General features: G+C 52.2%; 1 protein-coding gene and 1 pseudogene across 1 annotated transcript; both read left to right on the top strand.

The window, feature by feature from the left end:
* Positions 1 to 6,413: 6,413 nt before the first annotated feature.
* LOC134379033 (trem-like transcript 2 protein) lies at positions 6,414 to 9,206 on the top strand (annotated as a pseudogene).
* A 4,140-nt stretch (positions 9,207 to 13,346) lies between these two features.
* On the top strand, positions 13,347 to 18,918 carry LOC134379032 (trem-like transcript 4 protein). Its single transcript, XM_063098297.1, has 6 exons — positions 13,347 to 13,404; positions 13,654 to 13,977; positions 15,588 to 15,660; positions 16,296 to 16,414; positions 17,705 to 17,760; positions 18,694 to 18,918. The coding sequence occupies exons 1-6, from the start codon at positions 13,347 to 13,349 to the stop codon at positions 18,916 to 18,918; spliced, it is 855 nt and encodes a 284-aa protein (XP_062954367.1).
* The last annotated feature ends 25 nt before the right edge of the window (positions 18,919 to 18,943 follow it).

Genomic DNA, 18,943 nt, shown 5'->3' with positions numbered 1-18,943 from the left:
TCTTGTCAATGTCAGGAGGTTGTTGGAAGGATGTTTTTCATCTCTTGGTTCTCTAGCACCAAACAGCTTTTAAGACATGCCCCAACGTGTGAGTCCCACTAGGATGCAAAGCTCTGCTTCCACTTCTATTGAGGATGGGGGCATATATTCCTCCCACCTTCTCCTTGGCAGCTCTGGTGCAAGCATGTGACTTGGTGCAGGCATGTGACTTGACGAAGCTGGGCCAAATGCATGATTCTGGTGCAGGATTCTGCATCTTGAGGGTGGGACACACAATGCAGGGCCAGTTGGAGGTGACTTGGATAGAGGCAACTTAAGCATTCAGAGTCCAGGAACAGCATGGTGACATGTGACGGGTGGCTTCAAATGTCCAGGGCAGGGCATCAATGGCAACATCACCAGTGTCTCATGCTATCACCTCAGCTGTGGCCTCGGCTGTCCAGTCCCTCTTGGTTTCTGCCCATTGTCTAAACCTAGTCTTCTAACCCTCTCATGGACTCTGTGAGTTACTGGTATCCTTCTAAAGTTCCTCTGTTGTTTAAGATAGCCAGAGTTGGGTTCTGTTGTTGGCGTCAAGAATCATGAGTGATTTTGGCTAGCATCATTATGCCCATTGAGGCAATGAGGAATGTCGAGACCCAGAGGATTAAATGAGTCACTCAAGATCAGACATCCTGCAGGCATGCGGAGCTGGGATTTAAGCCTGGACATTGTTTTAGTTCAATTAACTACATAGCACTATTGTATCAGCCAAGGTCCCAGCAGAAACAGGAGTCTTTAATGATGATGAGGGTAGAATTCAGGGTAGACAATAAGAGAGGGTGCAGTACCCTGAGGCTGGCAACAGTGGTAAGTCATCGCTTCCTGATGTTAGGGAAGTGTAGGGCAGGGAGGATACCCCCACCAATCCCAGTGCCCTGCAGGCCTGCTGACTTGGAGATACTTCCAGCAAGATGCCCATTAAGGGGTAGAGGGTCTCAGAGGTGTTACAAATGAACCAGTACTGGCCAAAGTCCTGGTGCTTGAGGACCACCATAGTGATGTTGACCACGTTGGCCTGGGCATCGCTCTGTAGCAAGTAGCAGGGCCCCTTCACCCAGCCCTGTGTGAAGCCAGGCTCACACTTCTTTTTCCTGATTTTTCACCAAACCTCACCCTCCACATGGTTTTTGCAGCCCTTGTAGGAGCACCGCACAGACGGAGTCTCCCCTTCCAGGTACTGCACTTTGGTGTACACGCTGTCAGCAGGGGCACCTGGGGAGACAGGACTTGCTGAGCAAGGTGTGTGGAGAGAGCAGGAAGAAGGCATCGTGAGAATGGGGAGCTTGTGGGGAAGGGAGATGAGGTGGATGTTGCCCTGTTGTCATGGAACCCACAGTTCAATTGGGAATCACAGCCCTACCTTCAGGAGCTCTGCCCAGTGTGAAGGGGAGATCCATAGTCCCTGCTGACAGCTAGTTCCCGTACTATGTAGGAGACACAGGGCTCCCCAGTCTAATGGAGGAATCTCAGCCCTTGTATTTGGAGCTCTGTAATACACAGCCCCTTCATTGTGGTATTTTTAAGTCTAATGGGAGAGTGATAAGCCCTGTCTCCAAAGATTCCTAGTCTTGTAGGAAAGACCAAGGTCCTGCCCTCCATAACACAGATGCAGAGGCACAAACACAAGTCACTGAATTCTGAAATTTCAGAGCATAAGCAACTTAGGGAGATGAGAAATCCCATATTTGAAAAAATAATGAATGGTTATTTATTTTACAAATAGGTTCACTATAGTCACTTTTAAATAGCATGATGCCTTAGTTCATTGTAGGCAGTATTTAGGTTTAAAATATTCTAGTTAAATAAACCCATAAATTAAGCATGTCCAGAAGTCCATATAAACTCCCAATGGGGTGTGAGCAAAGGAATTGTACAATTATTCACTGCTCCTCTACCACATCATGCACTCTATGCCCAGGAGTAACATATGGTCTATGACCTTCATAATCCACAGACTGGTGAAGAAAAAACAGAACTGGGCAGTGTGTGTGGTGGTGGTCAGAGGGTTGCTCAGTAGACAGAAGAGGGAGAACACTGCAGGGGGTCCCTTTACCCCTCTGCCCTCCATGAGCTCAGCACTTACTCCTCTAACAACTTCACCCCCAGAGCCTTCCACAAACACACAGAAAACACATAAATGTCTCTCCCCAGTTTGATGGAATAGAGAGCTCAGGTTCTGGAGTCAACATAATCATGGGTTAAAATCTTGGTTCTGAGTTCCAATCAACATGGTGGAATACACAGTCCCCAGCATCACCCTCTCCCACAATCAATCAATTTACAACTATTAAAAAGAAACAATGGCCAAGCTGGGGCTGCTAGAGCTCAAAAGAAGAGGAAGAGAGACTTTTGGAGTTCTTGAAGGCAGGAGAAGCTGTGATAAGAGAAACACAGGACCATTCTGACCATTCCAAGCCCCAGCCACTTCAAGCCTGGAGCTGGTGAGCACATGGACAAAAAGCTGGCAAAAGCCACAGCTGTGCCTTTTGTATGAAGATGCCTGGAGGCTTCAGGGGAGAAGAGGGCCTTGGAGGCCCCCAGGCCAGCAAGACCACCAACAGTGTTCCTATGGACTCACATAGGAGCCAGGGGCCAAAGACAATTGAGAAAAGGAGGCACTCAGAGGCTGGTAAGTCATTGCAAGGGATAGGTACATGTCCTGTCCCATGGGAAGTGTTTGGTGTATGGGCAGCGGGGGGAATGGGCCCAGCAGGGAAACATTGGGGCACAGCATGGACAGCTGATCTGCCCTCCAATCAGCACAGGACAATTCAGTGGAGACAAGTCACGAATACAGAACTGTAGCGTGGGCAGTTTGCTGAAAAGACTCAGGACCAGACCAAAGTTTTCGCAGAACCCAGGTGTACCAGAACTCACAAGACCCAGAAGTACTTACAAGGTCAGCAATTAAAACCTAAGCTGCACAAAAAGCCTTCCCTAGGGAATCAGCAGCAAAGCAGCATTTAGCTCAACCACAGGGCTTAAGTGCTGGTTCCGGCAGGAAGTGTCCCCATTTTAGAACTAAGCAAAGGACAACAAATTAGTTCCAATGTAGAGTTTAAGTGGTGGGAATAGTGAATAATCCAATATAGAACTGAAAGACAAAACAAAACATCACAGATTAGAGACAAAGTTCTGATATTAACCAGTAAAAGTCTAACACCACCAAAGAGCACCTATAAAACCTGGAAGGACTGGAAGCCCACTGGGCTCCCGAGCTGGGGTGATGGGAGGCCGAGGGCCTCAGCCATGCCCCCCTGACATCAGCATCCAGCCCAGTGATGACCACTGAGCCACCAGCAAAAGCCACCTGGGCTCCCCTGCTGGAATGAGGGAGGTGCCATGGGCCTTGACCACACTCGGCCTCCCTCCTTCCTGCTCCTCTCAACCTCTCCTCATCCTCCTTCCCCTCTCCCCCTCCTCCCCAACTGCTCTGCAACAACATCTTAGAATGTAAAATAAATAAATAAATAAAAAGATTTTCCCTAAACTAAAAAAAAAAGTCTTGGTTCCACCACTTAACTGTGTGAGTAGATCACTGAATATTTCTGTGTCTGTATCTGACGTGTGGGAATATTATCACTCCCCTCACAGGTTGCTAACAGAGTTATGCCCTGGGACATAGCAGGTGCTCAATGCATGCTTCATTTCCCCAAGTGCAGGTGGCTTTGGAGTACCCCAATGGAGCCCAGAGCTGTGATAGTCAAGGGCCCAGAACCCAAGACATCTTTCCCAGGTTCCAACCCAGCTGCCACTACAATGGAGGCTCTGAAAAAGATAACACCATCTCTGAGCTTCACTTCGTCCCTTGCAAACTAAAGAGAATGATCTAACTCAATCATTTAATGGGTATCTCAGCACAGGAGAGACCTCCTTATACCCTGGCTGAGGGAAGGGCCCCTCCACCCTCTGTGGAGGTACAGAGATGGGTCACCTCAGAATGGAGAGAGTGTCAGGACTCCTGGATGGGCAGGGGAATGTCCTCCCTGCCCTGCACTCCACTAACATGTGATGTAAAAAGAATATCCATCAATAGTCACGTTGTGCCATAGGGGTTTCAAAATGCCTTTACAGACATTTTCATGAGCATTGCTTTACAGATGAAGGAAAGGAGATCTGAAAAACCCCATGTGGCTCTGACCTTGTGCGGGGTCACAGAGCTAGCAGGTGGCAGAGATGAGATTCAAACTCAGGACACTCTACACTTTGTTTTATTCAGTCATCTGTTCAACATGCATTCTCTGAGCCCCTATTATGTGCCAGACACAGTTCTAGGCTCTGAGGTGGCAGACACAATTCTTCCCTATGAGAGATGACAGGCAATAACTCTTCATCCAGACAAACAATTGCAGATAACAGTCAGTGTTGTTAAGAAAATCAAACAGTGTGATGAACCAGAAAGTAACACAGTGATGAGACAGCTACTGAAGTACCAATGATCAGAGAATACCTCCCTGAGCAGATGACATCCCGCACAGTCCTAAGCAACGAGAGTTCCCTTGTCCTGGTGAAATCTGGGTGCTTTGCAGGGCACTCCGTGGGGAGAGCTGCATGTGCAAAGGCCCTGTGGTGAGAAGGAGCTTGGCCTGTATAAGGAAGGCTTGCGTGACTGGTCCATATTGAGTGTGGCGCAGTGAGAGATGAGCTGGGAAGGTCAAGCTGCAGCCCCAAAATACATGCTGTGAGTTTGGATTTTATTCTCAGTGCTATTGGAAGCCACTGGAGAGTTTAGAGAGGTGCATGTGGCTTGTTTTTAAGGCTTTGGTGGACATTTGTGGAGAATGGATAGTGGGAGGGAAGGAGCATGGGCAGAGTGGCCCAGGTGTGTGTCTGGCTGGAAATGACTGTGATGTGCAGTAGGATGTGGACACTAGAGGAGGAGAGAAGCGGATGGGCTCAAATCCATCTGTTTTGGACTTTCTCTGCACTTGTGCATTTCGTGGCAGGACAGGATGTGCTCGGGTGGGAGGAGAGCAAGAGTGGGAATCAAGGACGACTCCAGGTTCTTGTATTGCATCAGGAGATCAAGCTATTGCACAGGGTAAGCTAGATTGGAGGAGGAAATCAAGAGCTCTCTTTGCCACGTTAGGTTTAAAGCACCTCCTAGAGCCCCGAGTGGAGAAAGGACCGGGAGTTGGCTTAGCGGCCTGGAGCTCAAGCGGGAGGTCAGACCTGGGTGTACGAAGGTCTTCAAAGATTTCGTGGGAAGGGTCATGTTATGTTTTCGTTCTATTTTCCACAATCTTTCTAAAGTACCCTTGTATATTTAAAAGTATATCTGTAAAGATAGTATTAACATCAATGGGATTTCAGAAATCTATGGAGACAGAGAGTAGATTAGTGGTTGCTTAGCGCTGGGAGAAGAAAGGAAGACGGAGGGGCGATAGCTACAGGGCGAGGGGTTTTCTTACGAGTTGACGAAATGTTCTAAAGTTGGCTGTGGTGATGGTTGCACAACTGTGTGGATATGCTTAAAGCCATCGAATTTTACGTTGTACATCGGTGCATTGTGCAGAATGTGAATTACATCTCAACGATGCTGCCATAAGAATCAAGAGGATGTAACAGCTCTCCCTTCAGTGTAGAAGAAGAGAGGAGGACCGAGAACCGAGCCGTGAGGTCCTCCCACCTTCATAAGGGAGGAAAGGGCGAGGAGCCGGCAACACAGTCTCAAAGCAGCAGCCAACAATGACGAAACTTACTGTCCTCCTTCCCTGTCCCCTAACCCAAGTGTGTCCCAGCTTCTGTGGGGTGGGAACTGGGGAAAGGGCCATCTCTGAGCCCACTCTCAGTCCTCCCCTCTTGAGAGCTGATGGAGACCAGGGAAGGGTTCTGCTGAGTGCCAGGTGTGTGTTCGCTCAGAAGGTGACGTCAGGAGGAAGGTTCATGGGACCCAGTTCACTGAACTCCTTCCATAAGGGATATGATTTCATTCTGGGTCACAAAGATGAAACGGTTTCCATTTCTCTCATTTCCCCCAATCGTGCTGCGTCAATTCTCTTTTAACTTGTCAAGGGCAATTTGTGGAGATTGCAGCTGTGTAACTTTTTCAGTTATTTGGAAATAAAAAGAATCCTCAGCCCAGTTACAAACTCTAATCCTCTGACAATAGATGATTTTCAACCTGGTCAGGACCAGATTTATGGCCCAAGACACCTGAAGTGGGGAAGGGGCTTTCCTCTATGTCACCTCCTCCTGGTCCTCCCTCTCCCACACACCTGCTTTGATGTGTTGAGCAGGAAGGAGGGACAGAGAAATGGTCGTGCGACCTAATGACTGATGTGATGTAGGAGTGCTCGCTCTGTAGGAGGTCAGGCCTTTTCTGACACCCCTTTGGGATCCTCTGTGAGGTGGGCTCTCCCAAGGCACCGATGTGTGAGCTCTTTGAAGGGTTCTTTGGGGGTGGCCCTTCTGCTGAGTTAGAAGATGCCGGACATCAGGCTCCAGGCCAGGCCAGCCTCTTGCTCTATGTCCAGCCTCGCCAGTGCTGCTCGTTCTGGGCGTCCTTGCGAGAGAAGTGGCTCAAGCTCCCATGGTGACGACTTGGCCCTCAGGAAAGTGTCATGTCCTACACAGTAGTGGGACGCAGCAGCCTCTCTCCCATTTGCTCATCCCTTGCAGAGACAGAACCTACACTCCCTGCTAGAGTGAGGCCCCCAACTCCTATGACTCCCTCCTCATCCTCCACCTAACCTCCAGATTGTGCCTCGAAATGGTGGGAAAGGGCTGGGTTGGTGGACGAGGGGTGCAGGACCAGGTCAGACGTCTCTTAGCAGGCCCCCAGGAAAGGGCACGACCCCGACTCTTTGCAGCAATGTGTCGAACTTGGGGCCCAGGGTGTTCGTCTCTAGACCCTGTTTGCTGATTATGGAGCAGCTGGAACAGTCCCCATTCAACAACACTGTAGAAATCTCTGTGGCCCCCAGGAGTGAGGAAAGTCTGGAAAGTGATATGAGATGGGAATGGGGAATGGGTGTCCTGTGGGGACAGGTGGCCTGACAGTGAAGCTACAGAAATTATGAAAGTCTCTCCCTTCTTCACTATGCCTACTTCTTCCTTCCTGACCTCACCTGCTCAGTACACACACTGCACTCAGCAGAGCGGAGTCCTAGACCCAAGGTCAAGGAGGGAAGAAGAGGACGGGCCTCACCAGCTGTCAAGAGAAGTGTGTGTCTGCCAGGGCCTGCTCCCAGCACCGAGGCCCCCATGTCAGTCTAATGCTCCTCTTCTCTGTTCCCTCAGCCCTCACAACTGGGAGGAACTCTCCCCCCACACACCTGGCCAATGTCCCCGGGAGTGGAACTGCTGTCACAACGGGCACAGCTCCCACCTGCAACCTTGATGCCCCTTTTTCCACTAGCAAGACTGTTTACTCCTGGACCCTTCATCATGGACAGACCCTTGCCCTCCACTAGGCCAACCTCCATGACAGCCTCCAGTGACACAGGTACCAGCACCAGCACACAGGGTCCAGGAGGACCAGGAGATCCCAGACAGCACCCACATCTCCCAGCAATGCCAGAGCCCCCTGGCCCAAACTCTGTCTCTGCAATGGCCGGACACCGCAGCACCAGATGGCCCTCCACGGGGATGTGCCACGCCATCACCTCTCTCCTCAACAACCTGCATGCCATGAGATACCCGAGGTGATGTTTACCAATGTGGCACCAGCTCTTGGTGCCCAACCAGACCTGGAGGTGCAGATCCTACATCTGACCTTCCCCTTTCACTCCCAGGAACTCAGCTTGGCCATTGCTGAGTGGGGCGTGGGAGAGTGGAAGTGACACAGGGACGGTGGTGATGGGCGAGGGGCAGGGGATGGGGTGCATGAAGATCTGTGGGTGGACGGGGGAGGGGATGGACCCGGACCCGGCAAGGATGTGGCTCTGGGATTAGGGGGTGAGAAAGGGTTCGCTTTAATGTGGCTTCCCCTGGAGAAGCAGACTCTGAGTCCAGCAAGTGTCTTATTTGGAAACTGGAAAAGGGTGGGGAAGTGAGGCAGGGAAGAAAGGGTGCCATAAAGGGTCCTTCATCAAGCCACCTCCCACTGTGTGCAACAAGAGCTGAATCCCACTGGGGACACTGGAATCGAGGTCATATACCCTCTGAGGGCAAGGGAGATGGGTATTTGTATCCCGCTTCTGTGGGTCATCGGCAAACAGCTGGCAGCCACATGTGGCACAGGGGGCTCCAGTGACAAGAGGAAGTCTTCAGGCCAAATAGAAGAAAAAGGTGCTGCTGACCTGTGGACAGGGAAGTGGTACAGGCGGGGGCAGAGTTGGGTGCCCAGAGCACCTGCTACAGAGGACAAGGGGGAAGAGAAATCCTTAGTCACTGTGAGCTGAGCAAGAATCTTTATCTCCTCGGTCACATGTGGGGTCTCTCAGAGTCCTTGTCCTCACCCATAAACAGATTTAGGGGCATAATGGAGATGTGCCAGTGTAGAGAGATGTCCCCTCAGCCAGGGACATCTCCCTTGAACTCTGAGAGACTAATGCTTCTCCTAAAGCTGGGACTCCAAGGAAGGGAGGCCGTGTACCCCAGGAAGCATGCTGTCAGATTTTCTTTGGCTGGTGTCGTCCCCTGCTCAGAATCCCCTTGTGAGGCTGCAGAAAGACAAGGTCAGAGTGGGGGATTTGGGGACTCACCCCCTTCCCTCTGTCGTGGCCCCTCAGGCACCGGGATTCTGACCCCACTGTGCTCGTGTTGGTGCTGACCCTCCTGCCCGTGCCTGTGATGTTGGTCATGCTCTATGGGTTTTGGAAGAAGAAACACAGGCGACGTGAGTAAAGCTGCCTCCCAGCTGCCACGGGCAGCTCTCGGCACTTGCACTAGGGCAGTGACACTGGATCCCCAGGTGCTGTGTCCTTTGCCTGTGTCCAGTCAAGAGAATTGTGAGGCCCCAGCAAGGGAGAAGGGTGGCCCGGCTGGGAGCACCCAGCCTTACCCTTGGGGACGAGCTGGAAGGACCTGGAGGCAGAGGCAGAGAAGGGGCTGGGGCTGGCACAGGAGCATCGGGCCCATGAGCAAAAAGTGTCCCTTCTTCACCTCTCTCCCCACTGCTTGCATGCTATAGCATGTGCAGCAACTCTGTGGAACCCGGCAGGGACCCACCCAGAAGGCTGGAGCCCATGTGGAACCCTGCCTGGTCTGAGACCACTTAAGTAGGGGTTAGGGAACGTCTTCCAGGGGGTCCCAGGAGCTGGAGAAATGAGCAGTGTGTCTGGACACACAGAGGATTTGCACTGTGCTGCACCCCCATAGCCTTCCTGAGCCACAGAGTTCTCCTGCGCTGCCAGGAATCTGGGGAGGGGCCCGGAGCAGAGGACACCAGGCAGGATGTCCCAGGAGAGCCTCCCGGACAGTTCTGCTCAGAGCCACAGCCCCAGGGCCTTGGATGATGGCAGAGAAGGCTGAGAGTGCTGTTTCCAGACAGAGAGGCTCAGCTCCCATCTACCTTGGGACCCCTTACTATCCAGGTGAGGGAAGGGGGACAGCTGGAGCCACTCTCCCCACCCGGGACCACTGTGCCCTCAGCCTCCGTCTGCTCCCTGCAGGCTTCCCTGTAGGCTGAGAATGACAGGGTTGCGGTTCATGAGGCCCAGAGACAGCTGATGTCCCAGGGCCCCTTCTGAGGAGAAGCAGAGACAGTGACTAAGATATGGGCCACAGAGGGGGCGGAAGCAGGGGCCCCCAGAGCTGTCCACAACTTCCCTGTCCGGCTTGTCCTGACAGGACAGCTGGACACTCTTGTCCTGGGAGGCTGCAGAGCCCACACTACCAGCCCTGCCACCTTCCTGCTGGACCCTTCAAGGAAAGCTGAGAGCCCCATCGGCTGGAGAATGTGGACTGGATTCCACCCCAAGAGAGATGTGTCCATTACCGTGGAGTGACTGGAATAGCAGTGGGGAAAAAGATGACATCTGCACTCTCAGCCAGGGGCCAGGAACATCCCAGTGGGAAAGAAGACATAACACACTGGGGAGTGACACAGCCTGGGCTTGCTGGACAGCCAGTCAGGGCCACTGAGGATGGATGGGAGGAGAGAGGAAGGGCCAGGGGAGTTCCTGGGGACAGCAGGGAGAAGGGACCTCTTCCTGCATCCATAAGGGGGTAGTAGAGGGAAGACCCAAGTGGGGGAATTGACAGATTTTGTTCCAGACACACACACACATAAATACACACACAGACACACAGATAGATAACACACACACACACACACACACACACACACTGACACCTCTGTGGCCAGCAACCTGCTAAGACAGCTGTTCTCCCTGTCAGGGGGTCTGGCCACCACCCAGGTCGTGCCTAGCAGTTGCTCACCTCACCTGGGCAAACAGCTCCCCAGGAGCTCGCCTCTCTTAGTGACCCTGCACCAGCAGCATGACAGCCGGCCTTGCCTGACAGCGAGGTACCCAGATGAGGAGAACAGGTTAGGACCAGGAACGGGGACAGGGTGCCCCCCTCTGTCACTGTGTCGCCCTCACCAAGTCACCAGGCCTGTCTCATGTTAGTCTCTTGCAAAAGGGACAATAATTGTACCTCTCAAATTGCTTTCGGGATAAAACAGAGTAACAGGAATGTTGTAGAAGTAAGAAAATGCCTCGTGTGGTCCCTTAAGCCCCTTCCGGTTCCCCCACATTCTGCACTGAAGACCTTAGGGTCCTATCTCTGCTTTGTCCTCTCTCTCCCCAGCAGTCCTGGCCTCATGGACTTTGGGGACCCAGGAAGGCAGCCCTTTGGTGAGGTCCTCTCGTGAGGAGGGGGGTTTCTGGAGAGGGTACAGGGTGGGTTCATCTCTGTGTTATCTTGGCAAGTCCCTGTCCCTCCCTGACCCTGTTTCCTTGTCTGGACCAGGAGGGTGGAGATGAGCTCTGAAGTCCCTCGTACATCACCTCCTGAGTCAGCGGCACGTGCACAGCAGTTCATGTGCACAGCTCTGCACCGAGTGAGGCAGGCCACGCGGGGAGGGAGAGGAAGCCAGACCGGCTCAGTCTGCTCATAGCCTCTGAGGGATGGGAGACATGGGACTGTTGGGGACACCCCACACTTAGCACAGGCCAGATGCCAGGCCCAGGAGGCAGGAGGTGCTCGTGACCTTCAGAAATGGGAGCACCCGGGATCCTGCAGACTCGGGCCAGCCAGACAGGCTTCATGGAGGAGGTGGGCTCCACCTGAGGCCTGAGGCACAGGTTGGAGTTGGTAGGTGAGTGATCCCTGCAGGAGGTTCCAGAAATGCAGGTGCAGAGACTGCTCCGCCATGGCAGCTGGGAGCTGACGGTAGGCCGTGGGAAGGTTCCACTGGAAGGGGCTATGAATGGACAGAAGGGGACATGGTCAGGCCCCAGGTGGTGGGTGCTGGGCCAGGCAGAGGCCTTGTACTATGTCCTGAGGTTGGCAGAACATCTGTGAGGGTGACCAGCTGTCCAGTTTTGCCCAGAGGAGGGGTCCTGGACCCTAGGAGCCTGCTCCATGTCAACTCCCTGGTAAGGACACGGTGCTGAGAAGGAGCATAGACCCCACGTCCCATCTCCCAGCTCCTCTTGGGCATTTTTCTCAAATCCCTGAGATCTCACCTCCTCCTTCCTGTTCTCACCCTCCTTCCTGGAGCTCCAGGGGACCCCGGTCCACCGCAGGTCCAGGGCAGGGAGCAGCAGGGCAGGGAGCAGCAGGGCAGGGCGGGTATCAGGCGGCCCAGGGCTGCCGCTCACTTTAGGGTGAGAGGACAAAGCCTCCCGAGCAGCAGGCTTTGGAGACAGAACCCACCTGGGAAGGGCTTAGCGTCCTGACCAGAGGAATGAACACACAAGTCAATCCATGGGAGGCACACACCCTGCTGAAGAGCCCGGCAAGCGACGTTGGTAAGGTTCTCCTGGTGGCTGCAACGTGTGCTTTTCCCTGCGGATCGAACTGAGTGGACATTTGCCACGTGAGGCTGCCAGCTCCTCCTTCAGGACTGAGGGACTTCTCGCCCTGATCTGCGAGGAGTGGCGGCAGAGGGCCTCCTGTGCCAGCCTCTGTGGGAGCTGCTGCAGCTGCAGAGATTCGCCTTGCCAGGGCCAGACCCCTCCCAGGACACCCCACCTGTCCTGACTGATTGATGTGACACCCCCTTGCCCACTCAGGCGGGTGTGTGAGGGGTTATCCTGTCCTCAGAACTGCTGCCAAGGTCAGCTGTGATTGCTTATGGCCTGTGCTGCAGCCTGGCTTCTCCTGCCACATCCGCCTCCTATCTCCTCTTCCCCAGACTTTGGTCCCCAGAGCCCTTTAAACCTCCTGTGCCACCTGTTCCTCAGAGCCTGTTCCTCAGAACCCAACCTGCCATGCTGCACTGAGTTTTTTATAGGTTTTTTTCTTTTCTTTCTTCTTTACCTGTTAACTAGAAACAGCCTGTGACAATGGTTTTTCTGTAGGTCATCTGATGACTGTGATTTTTTAAAATGCTTGATTAGAGAGGTCTTCCCACAAAGGCTTATGGAGTGATCTGGGCAGGCTGGGAGCTGGGAGCGAGAGGATGGTGTGGGGTGAGACTCCCCTTTCCCCTTCTCCCTCCCCCACCTCCTCCTGTACCTGTCTTCCCCTCCCTCTTCCCCCTGTGAGTATCCAGCCCCCAGCTTTGCTCTCCCCCACCCTCGCCAGGGTCCCTCCCTGCACCTCCATTCCTGGATACGAATCTCCATCTTTCTCCTCTTCCACTCCAGTCCTGATGGAACTTCTAGGTCTCAGGCAGGCCTGGGCACGATGTCTCTAACTTGTTGGGATCAGTGTGGCTTGAGGTTCTGGTCAGACCTCCATAAAACCCCCTAACTCGGTCACCCACCTTCAGTGGGTGTTTTGCTTGAGTGAGGAGGAGAAATTTCCTACTGGAAAGGGAGGGTAAGACAGTGGGAGAGTGAAGAAGTGGTTTCTGATTTCACCATCGTTTCCTCCTGGGCTTTCTTAGGAGGAAACTTTCCCTTCCCCCAACCCCAGTGGGAGGGATGTGGCCTGAGAAGAGGGAAGAGCCTGGCCCAGGAGAGCCCAGCAGTAGCTCGAGTCTTCTGTAGCCTTGGTTTATTCCCAGGGATGAGGCCTCTCCAGGCCCAGATGCGGAGACTGCAGCTGGAGGGTCCCATATAGGCCAAGGCCTCCCCGTTCCTCCCCAGACCTCCTGCTTCCCCAAGGGAGGTCCTTGTCTTCCTCTGCAATTTGTCCCACACAGCAGGGGTAGCTGGCTTGGCTCTGGCTGTGGCTCTGGATCCCTTCCCCAGGGATTGCCTGCTCCTCACTGTCCTCCCCACCCCAGCTTAAGAAGAAGACCCATGGCCAGGGAGGTTACGTACCTGCTGCTGCCTGTGCTGCTGGTGCTCCTGGCCTCAGGTGAGGGGCTGGGGAGGGGCCAAGGGCAGGCGCAAGAAGGACAAGGTGAGAGAAGGGGAAGGTGGGCAGATGAGGTGGGCATGATGGGGCCGTGTGGGGGGTAGGGCAGGGAACAGGGTGGCACCATGGCCTGAGGACCGCTCTGGATCATACCACAAGGGCAGGCTTCCCCCTGGGGAGGGAGGCCTTCATCTCCAAGCCCTGCCGTGACAGGTAGGGGGAGACCCTGACCTGAGGGTTTCTTCGCAGGCCCCTGGGCACAGATGGCAGAGTTGCTGCGTGAACTGGAGGGTGAGACAATCTCTGTGAGATGCCAGTACCAATGTTACCAGGGTTCAAGGAGGAAAGTCTGGTGTAGGCAAACATCAGTGGACAGATGTGCCATATTAGTGGGCAGTTCCAGGCCCAGGGCTTGGGAGTCTCGACACTCCATCCAGGATGATCGCATCTCTTGCCACTTCACTGTCACCATGACTGCACTAACGGTAAAGGACTCGGGATTTTATTGGTGTGGAATCCATGAATCTTACGGAACAGTTATTCTCAGAATCATCCATCTGATGGTATCTCAAGGTGAGTTCTTCCCCTTCTCTTTTTAAAATTATTTTTATAAGTACATTCTAAGATGTTGTTGAGTTGGGGGAAGATGGAAGTGGGGAGCAGAGCTGGCCTGCAGCTGGCTCTGGCACTGGCCTAGTTGTGGTCGACAGTGGGTGGGCTGAAGCCCATGGCCGCCACCTCAGGACACCGGGGACTTCTGGTTCTGGCTCTGGCCTAGTTGCCTCTTCCCCTTATGTGTGAGTCAGACTTCCTGAATCACAAGATGTTAGAGCTGGTGAGGACCCTAGAAATCGTGTTCTTCAATCCTTTCTGTCATAGCTGAAAACTGAGGCACAGGAAAGAAAAGCCCCTTGCCCAGGTCACCTGCCAGTGAAGGGCAGAACCAGTGCCAGAACTCAGGCCTGCTGGCTTCTGGTAGGTTCTTCTTTCCACATCACACATTTCTCTTGACAGTTTTGCTGCTACTAATACGACTTCTCCATTTATTTGGAATGATCCTAAAGCTTCCCCATGCTTGAGCCCAGCTGGCTTAATGGTCCATCCTGAAAACCCCTACCCCTGACCCTAACTCCCAACCTTCTACCAAAGGGCTGTGGGGTCCATTGCATAGATGGACCACAGAGTAACGGGGGTGGGGGGTCAAGAAATGACAGACAGGAGACAGCTAGATAGTGAGGCAGACGTGGTGCTTAGGGGGTGAGGCTGGGAAGTGTAGCAGCCTAGGGCTCAGGGGCCCTGGGTCCTCACCCTAGACCTGCCCCTAACAATTGAGAGTTCTTAAACTTGGAATGAAAAGTTTGGGGTGACCACTAAGCATGAGGTCCCTGGGGATTCCTTCTGAAAATTGCAGAGTTGCAAAGCTCCCCTGCATTTACCTGTGGTGGTCAGGGCTTGAATGGCACCTCCCAGACCCCCTGAGCCTGCCCAGCCATTTGGTCACATGGGAGCCTATAGGACTCAAAATCAGCAACTGGATCATTCACTGCCCAAGCTCTGGCTTAGTGCACATTCCATGTAGGGCATGGAGCTCTGGAAGGGGAACCAAAAACCTTGATATCACATTCTGTGCTGATGGAACCCACAGCCCAGCCAGAAAGACAGATGTGTGAATACAGGCTTATGATACAGGGTGGCAGGTGCCATAATACAGGCATGTTGGATGGAGGCCCAGCAAAGGGAGGGATCACATTACTGGAGAAGGCTAAGGAATGCCCCTCATCCCTGGAAGACTCCACAGAGGAGGTGACACCACCCAGGCCTTGCAGGATGAGCAGGAATGTATCCAGGGAAGACAAAAGGAGTGTGGGGGGGAGGCTTTAGAGGTTGAAAGTGCATGACAGGTTCAAATAAAAACAGAGGAGACCACACAATATAACCAATATACAAGTGACAATGTGATACGTCATCTAAAGCCACTCGCACTGTGGCACTTCAATGTGAAGGAAATCCAGCACCACTCAGAGTAACTCTCCCATTTGTCTGCAGGGCATATGCTATCTCAGGGTCCTCACTTGGTCCAGAGATGTGTGTGGGTTCCTCCTACCCAGGCCTGGGGCTGGAAGTGGGAAGCCCTGGACTATGGGGCAAACAGAGGGTGCCCCACTCGCTGTCATCTCTTACAGCTTCAACTCGACCTGCCCCGAGGAGCACCAGAACACCAGCCCTGGCCTCTGCCACCAGACCTGTCATTGACAGGTACTGTCAATGACATCCCTACCCCGTCCTCTCAGCCCTCCATTTCCTCTCACTCTCTGTTGACTGTGCCAAATGCCCCCAACAACTACACTGCCACAGATGCCCAGCTCTCAGGGGAAGGGATGGGGTCAGATAGGTCAGCTCAGGTCTCTTCACCTGAGCCTCAGTTTCTTCATCTGCAAAATGGGGCCGATAACATCAGGGTTTTTGTAATAGAAGTGTGTTGACATTTGGAGCCAGATAATTCTCTCTTGTAGGGGCCTGTCCTGTGCACTGTAGGATGTTTAGCAGCATCCCTGGCCCTTACAAATTAGATGTCAGTAGCACAGTTTTCCCCTGAGCACTCATATGTGACAACCAAAGATGTCTCCAGACATTGCCAGGTGTGCCTTGGGGGACACAACTGCCCCCAGTGTGGAACCACTATCTTACAGGGTTGTTATGAAGGTTAAATGAGATTGTGGATTTGAAGGGACTAGCCCAGTGCCAGGCTGCCTGTTGGTCAGCCGAGAGGAGGGCACCTCAGGGGAGACCTGAGGTGGGATAGCCTGGCGCGACAGGGGAGGGGTGGCTTTCCAGGCAGAACACTGGGCGGAGCTCTGACTTTCATCACCTGTCTGGTCCTTCTTCCAAAGCCCCCCCAGCCACTGGAAGTTCATCATCCCAGGCGTGGTGGTGGCCACCCTGCTGCTGATGGCGCTTGCCCTCCTCATGGCCCTGTACCTCAGGAAAGCCCGAGGAAGAGCCAGGAAAGGTGAGCCCCCGTCACTGGCCTGGGAGGACGACCGAGTGCTTAGCCATATCTAAGGCAGCCCGAGAGCCACGGGACAAGGCTTACTACGCTCATTTTACCCTCAGGGAAACTGAGCCCGAGAGGTGAAATGGCCAGCATCCCCAGGAGCCCTCATGTCTCCCTCCCCTTTGCCAGAGCGGCAGGTGGTCCCTAGGGTGGCCCAGTTCTCTGCAGGGGCTCGAGTTCACCTGACCTGAAGCCAGTGCAACTCAGCAACAATTTGCCTGAATCTAGGTGTGCTCATATCCATTTTGGATCATAAACTTTGCCTTTTTTATTTTTTGGTTAAGGATTTTTCTTAAATTTATCTAAAGAACTTTCTGGTTAATGGTATTGCTTTTAAATTGTTGCTTTCATTTAACACTTTTGTCTTAAAAGCACTTCAAGGACTTTTTAATCTTCAAAGTTTTTAGCATTAATCACATGTGAAATATACAGCATTTTGTGCAAGGTTTATCAGATTGGTCCCTTTTGATGAATCCTGCCTCTTTTCTTGCTGTTTTTCATTGGTTGTTTTGTTGGGTACATATGTACGATGTGCTTATTAACCGTATATTCTAAAGATGTTTCTGTTGACAACATGACTGAAATGTGTGAGTGGGTCAGAGTTACACTGGCCCTCATTTGTTTTAATTTTTCAAGCTATAAAAATCCTAAGGGAGGAGTAGATTATAAAATTTCATATACATATTATTTAAACTGTGTAAAATCAATTTAGTGGGCCACAATAGCATGTTTTATAAAATGAAATAGAACAGCAAATCATCAAAATGCTTTGCACATTTTTTCACTGAACTTTTTTTCCAGGAGTGTGTGTGAGTGAGTGTGTGTAGATGTGAGAGACTGTGTGTATTTGTGTATGTAGGTAAATTGTGATTTGAATTGGGGTTCCTAGTTCAAAAAGTTTGAAAGACATTGCTAAACATAACTTCATCAGCAAATAGATTATACCTAAATTTGACGTTTAAATTTGTAATTTTCAGTTGACCTGGAATTCTTAATTAACTTTACTATCCAAGTTAACAATCGGCAGACAGTTGTTTTTCTCCTTAGCATCCTTGAGCAGTGCTCTGTGCTGGGCTCTTGGGACCTCCCTAGGCAGAAGTGTGTGCCCTGACCAAGCCGAGGCTTCTCCCCATTAGGGTCCCTTCTGCCCAGCCAGGACCCCCTGTCCCTCCCCCTGATTTCCATAGAAGCTGGGAAGGATCTGGTAGGGAGAAGCTGCCCTAACTTTGACTGTTTTCTTTGGAGGTGAGGATGGATCCCACCACGACTATGACAACATTGCAGCACAGAAGGAGCCCACAGTGAGTAGGAAGGACTCTTCCTCTGCACTCACAGAATCACAGCTTTCCTGGGTGCCTTTGTTGTTATTGTTCCTTTTTAACTTCCTGGCTGCTCTTACTCATAGTTTCTATTTACTCAAAATCTGGACTCCCACTGGTGACTGCTCATGCCCGTGCTGCCTCATGGCCTATCTACATGCTTCCTCTCCCCATATTTCCCAATCAAATCCCTTAGAGTGAGAGAAGTTGGCTAATCCAGCTTTTCACCATTAGCCCCATGGAGACAGCTTTTTTTTTTTTTTTCTCAAAGGTCATGAGCCAACCCATGGGTTGGCTGCCACTGGCCCAATCAGCTGTGAAGAAGGGTGTCACATGGCAAATGAAAAGGCTCCCTGAGACACTCTCTCAGCAGGGGCTGGGGACTGGGCAGTTTCTCTTGGGTGGGTCTAAAGATCTGAGACTCTTGAAATCACAGAATCACAGGACTGGGTAGATCTAAAGTCATCTGGGCCAACCCTCTGTGTAATGCTGGAGTCAACTCTACAAATAACATCCCTACCAAGTGCTCTTCTAGCTCAGTGCTACTCAAACCTGAGTGTGCGTAAAACTCACTTGGAAAACTTGTTAAGACAGAGTTTCTGGGCTCCACCCCTTGAGGCTTTAATAGGTCCAGGGTGGAGCCTGACTATGCAGTTTTAGCAAGCTTCCAGGTGACGTTTGTGCTGCTGGTCCACGGACCACATTGTGCACCCTTCTCTAGCCCATTCTTAAACATGTTTGGTGATGGCGACCTCACTGCCTTTAGCAGCAACTTTTTCCAGCTATTCATTCCCAGAGGTTCTGCAGAATCAATACCTGTCCCTGCCCTCCACCCAGCTTTCAGGACCTAAAAGGGCCACTGACCACTGAAGCCATGATCTATACAATGGACATCTTGTCTTCTTTGATTCCTAGGGCTTCAATCAGCAGATAGTCTCTGATGAGGACACTGGGGCCATCTGCTATGCCTCACTCATACACCTAAACCAATTCAGCCCTGAGGACTCCATCTATGCTAACACCAACCACAACTTGAAGCCAACGCCTGACCCGCTTCTGTTTGTGGAATATGCCAGCATTACCGGAAATGGTCCCCAGCCCTCAAAATCAGCAGCTCCAGAGGGGGAGCCAAGGAACTGAGGGCAGAATTCAGTGGGCAGTGAGC

The sequence above is a fragment of the Cynocephalus volans genome, chromosome 5, assembly GCF_027409185.1.
Source record: "Cynocephalus volans isolate mCynVol1 chromosome 5, mCynVol1.pri, whole genome shotgun sequence".
Lineage (NCBI taxonomy): Eukaryota > Metazoa > Chordata > Mammalia > Dermoptera > Cynocephalidae > Cynocephalus > Cynocephalus volans.
This window is presented reverse-complemented; position numbering and strand designations above follow the sequence as displayed.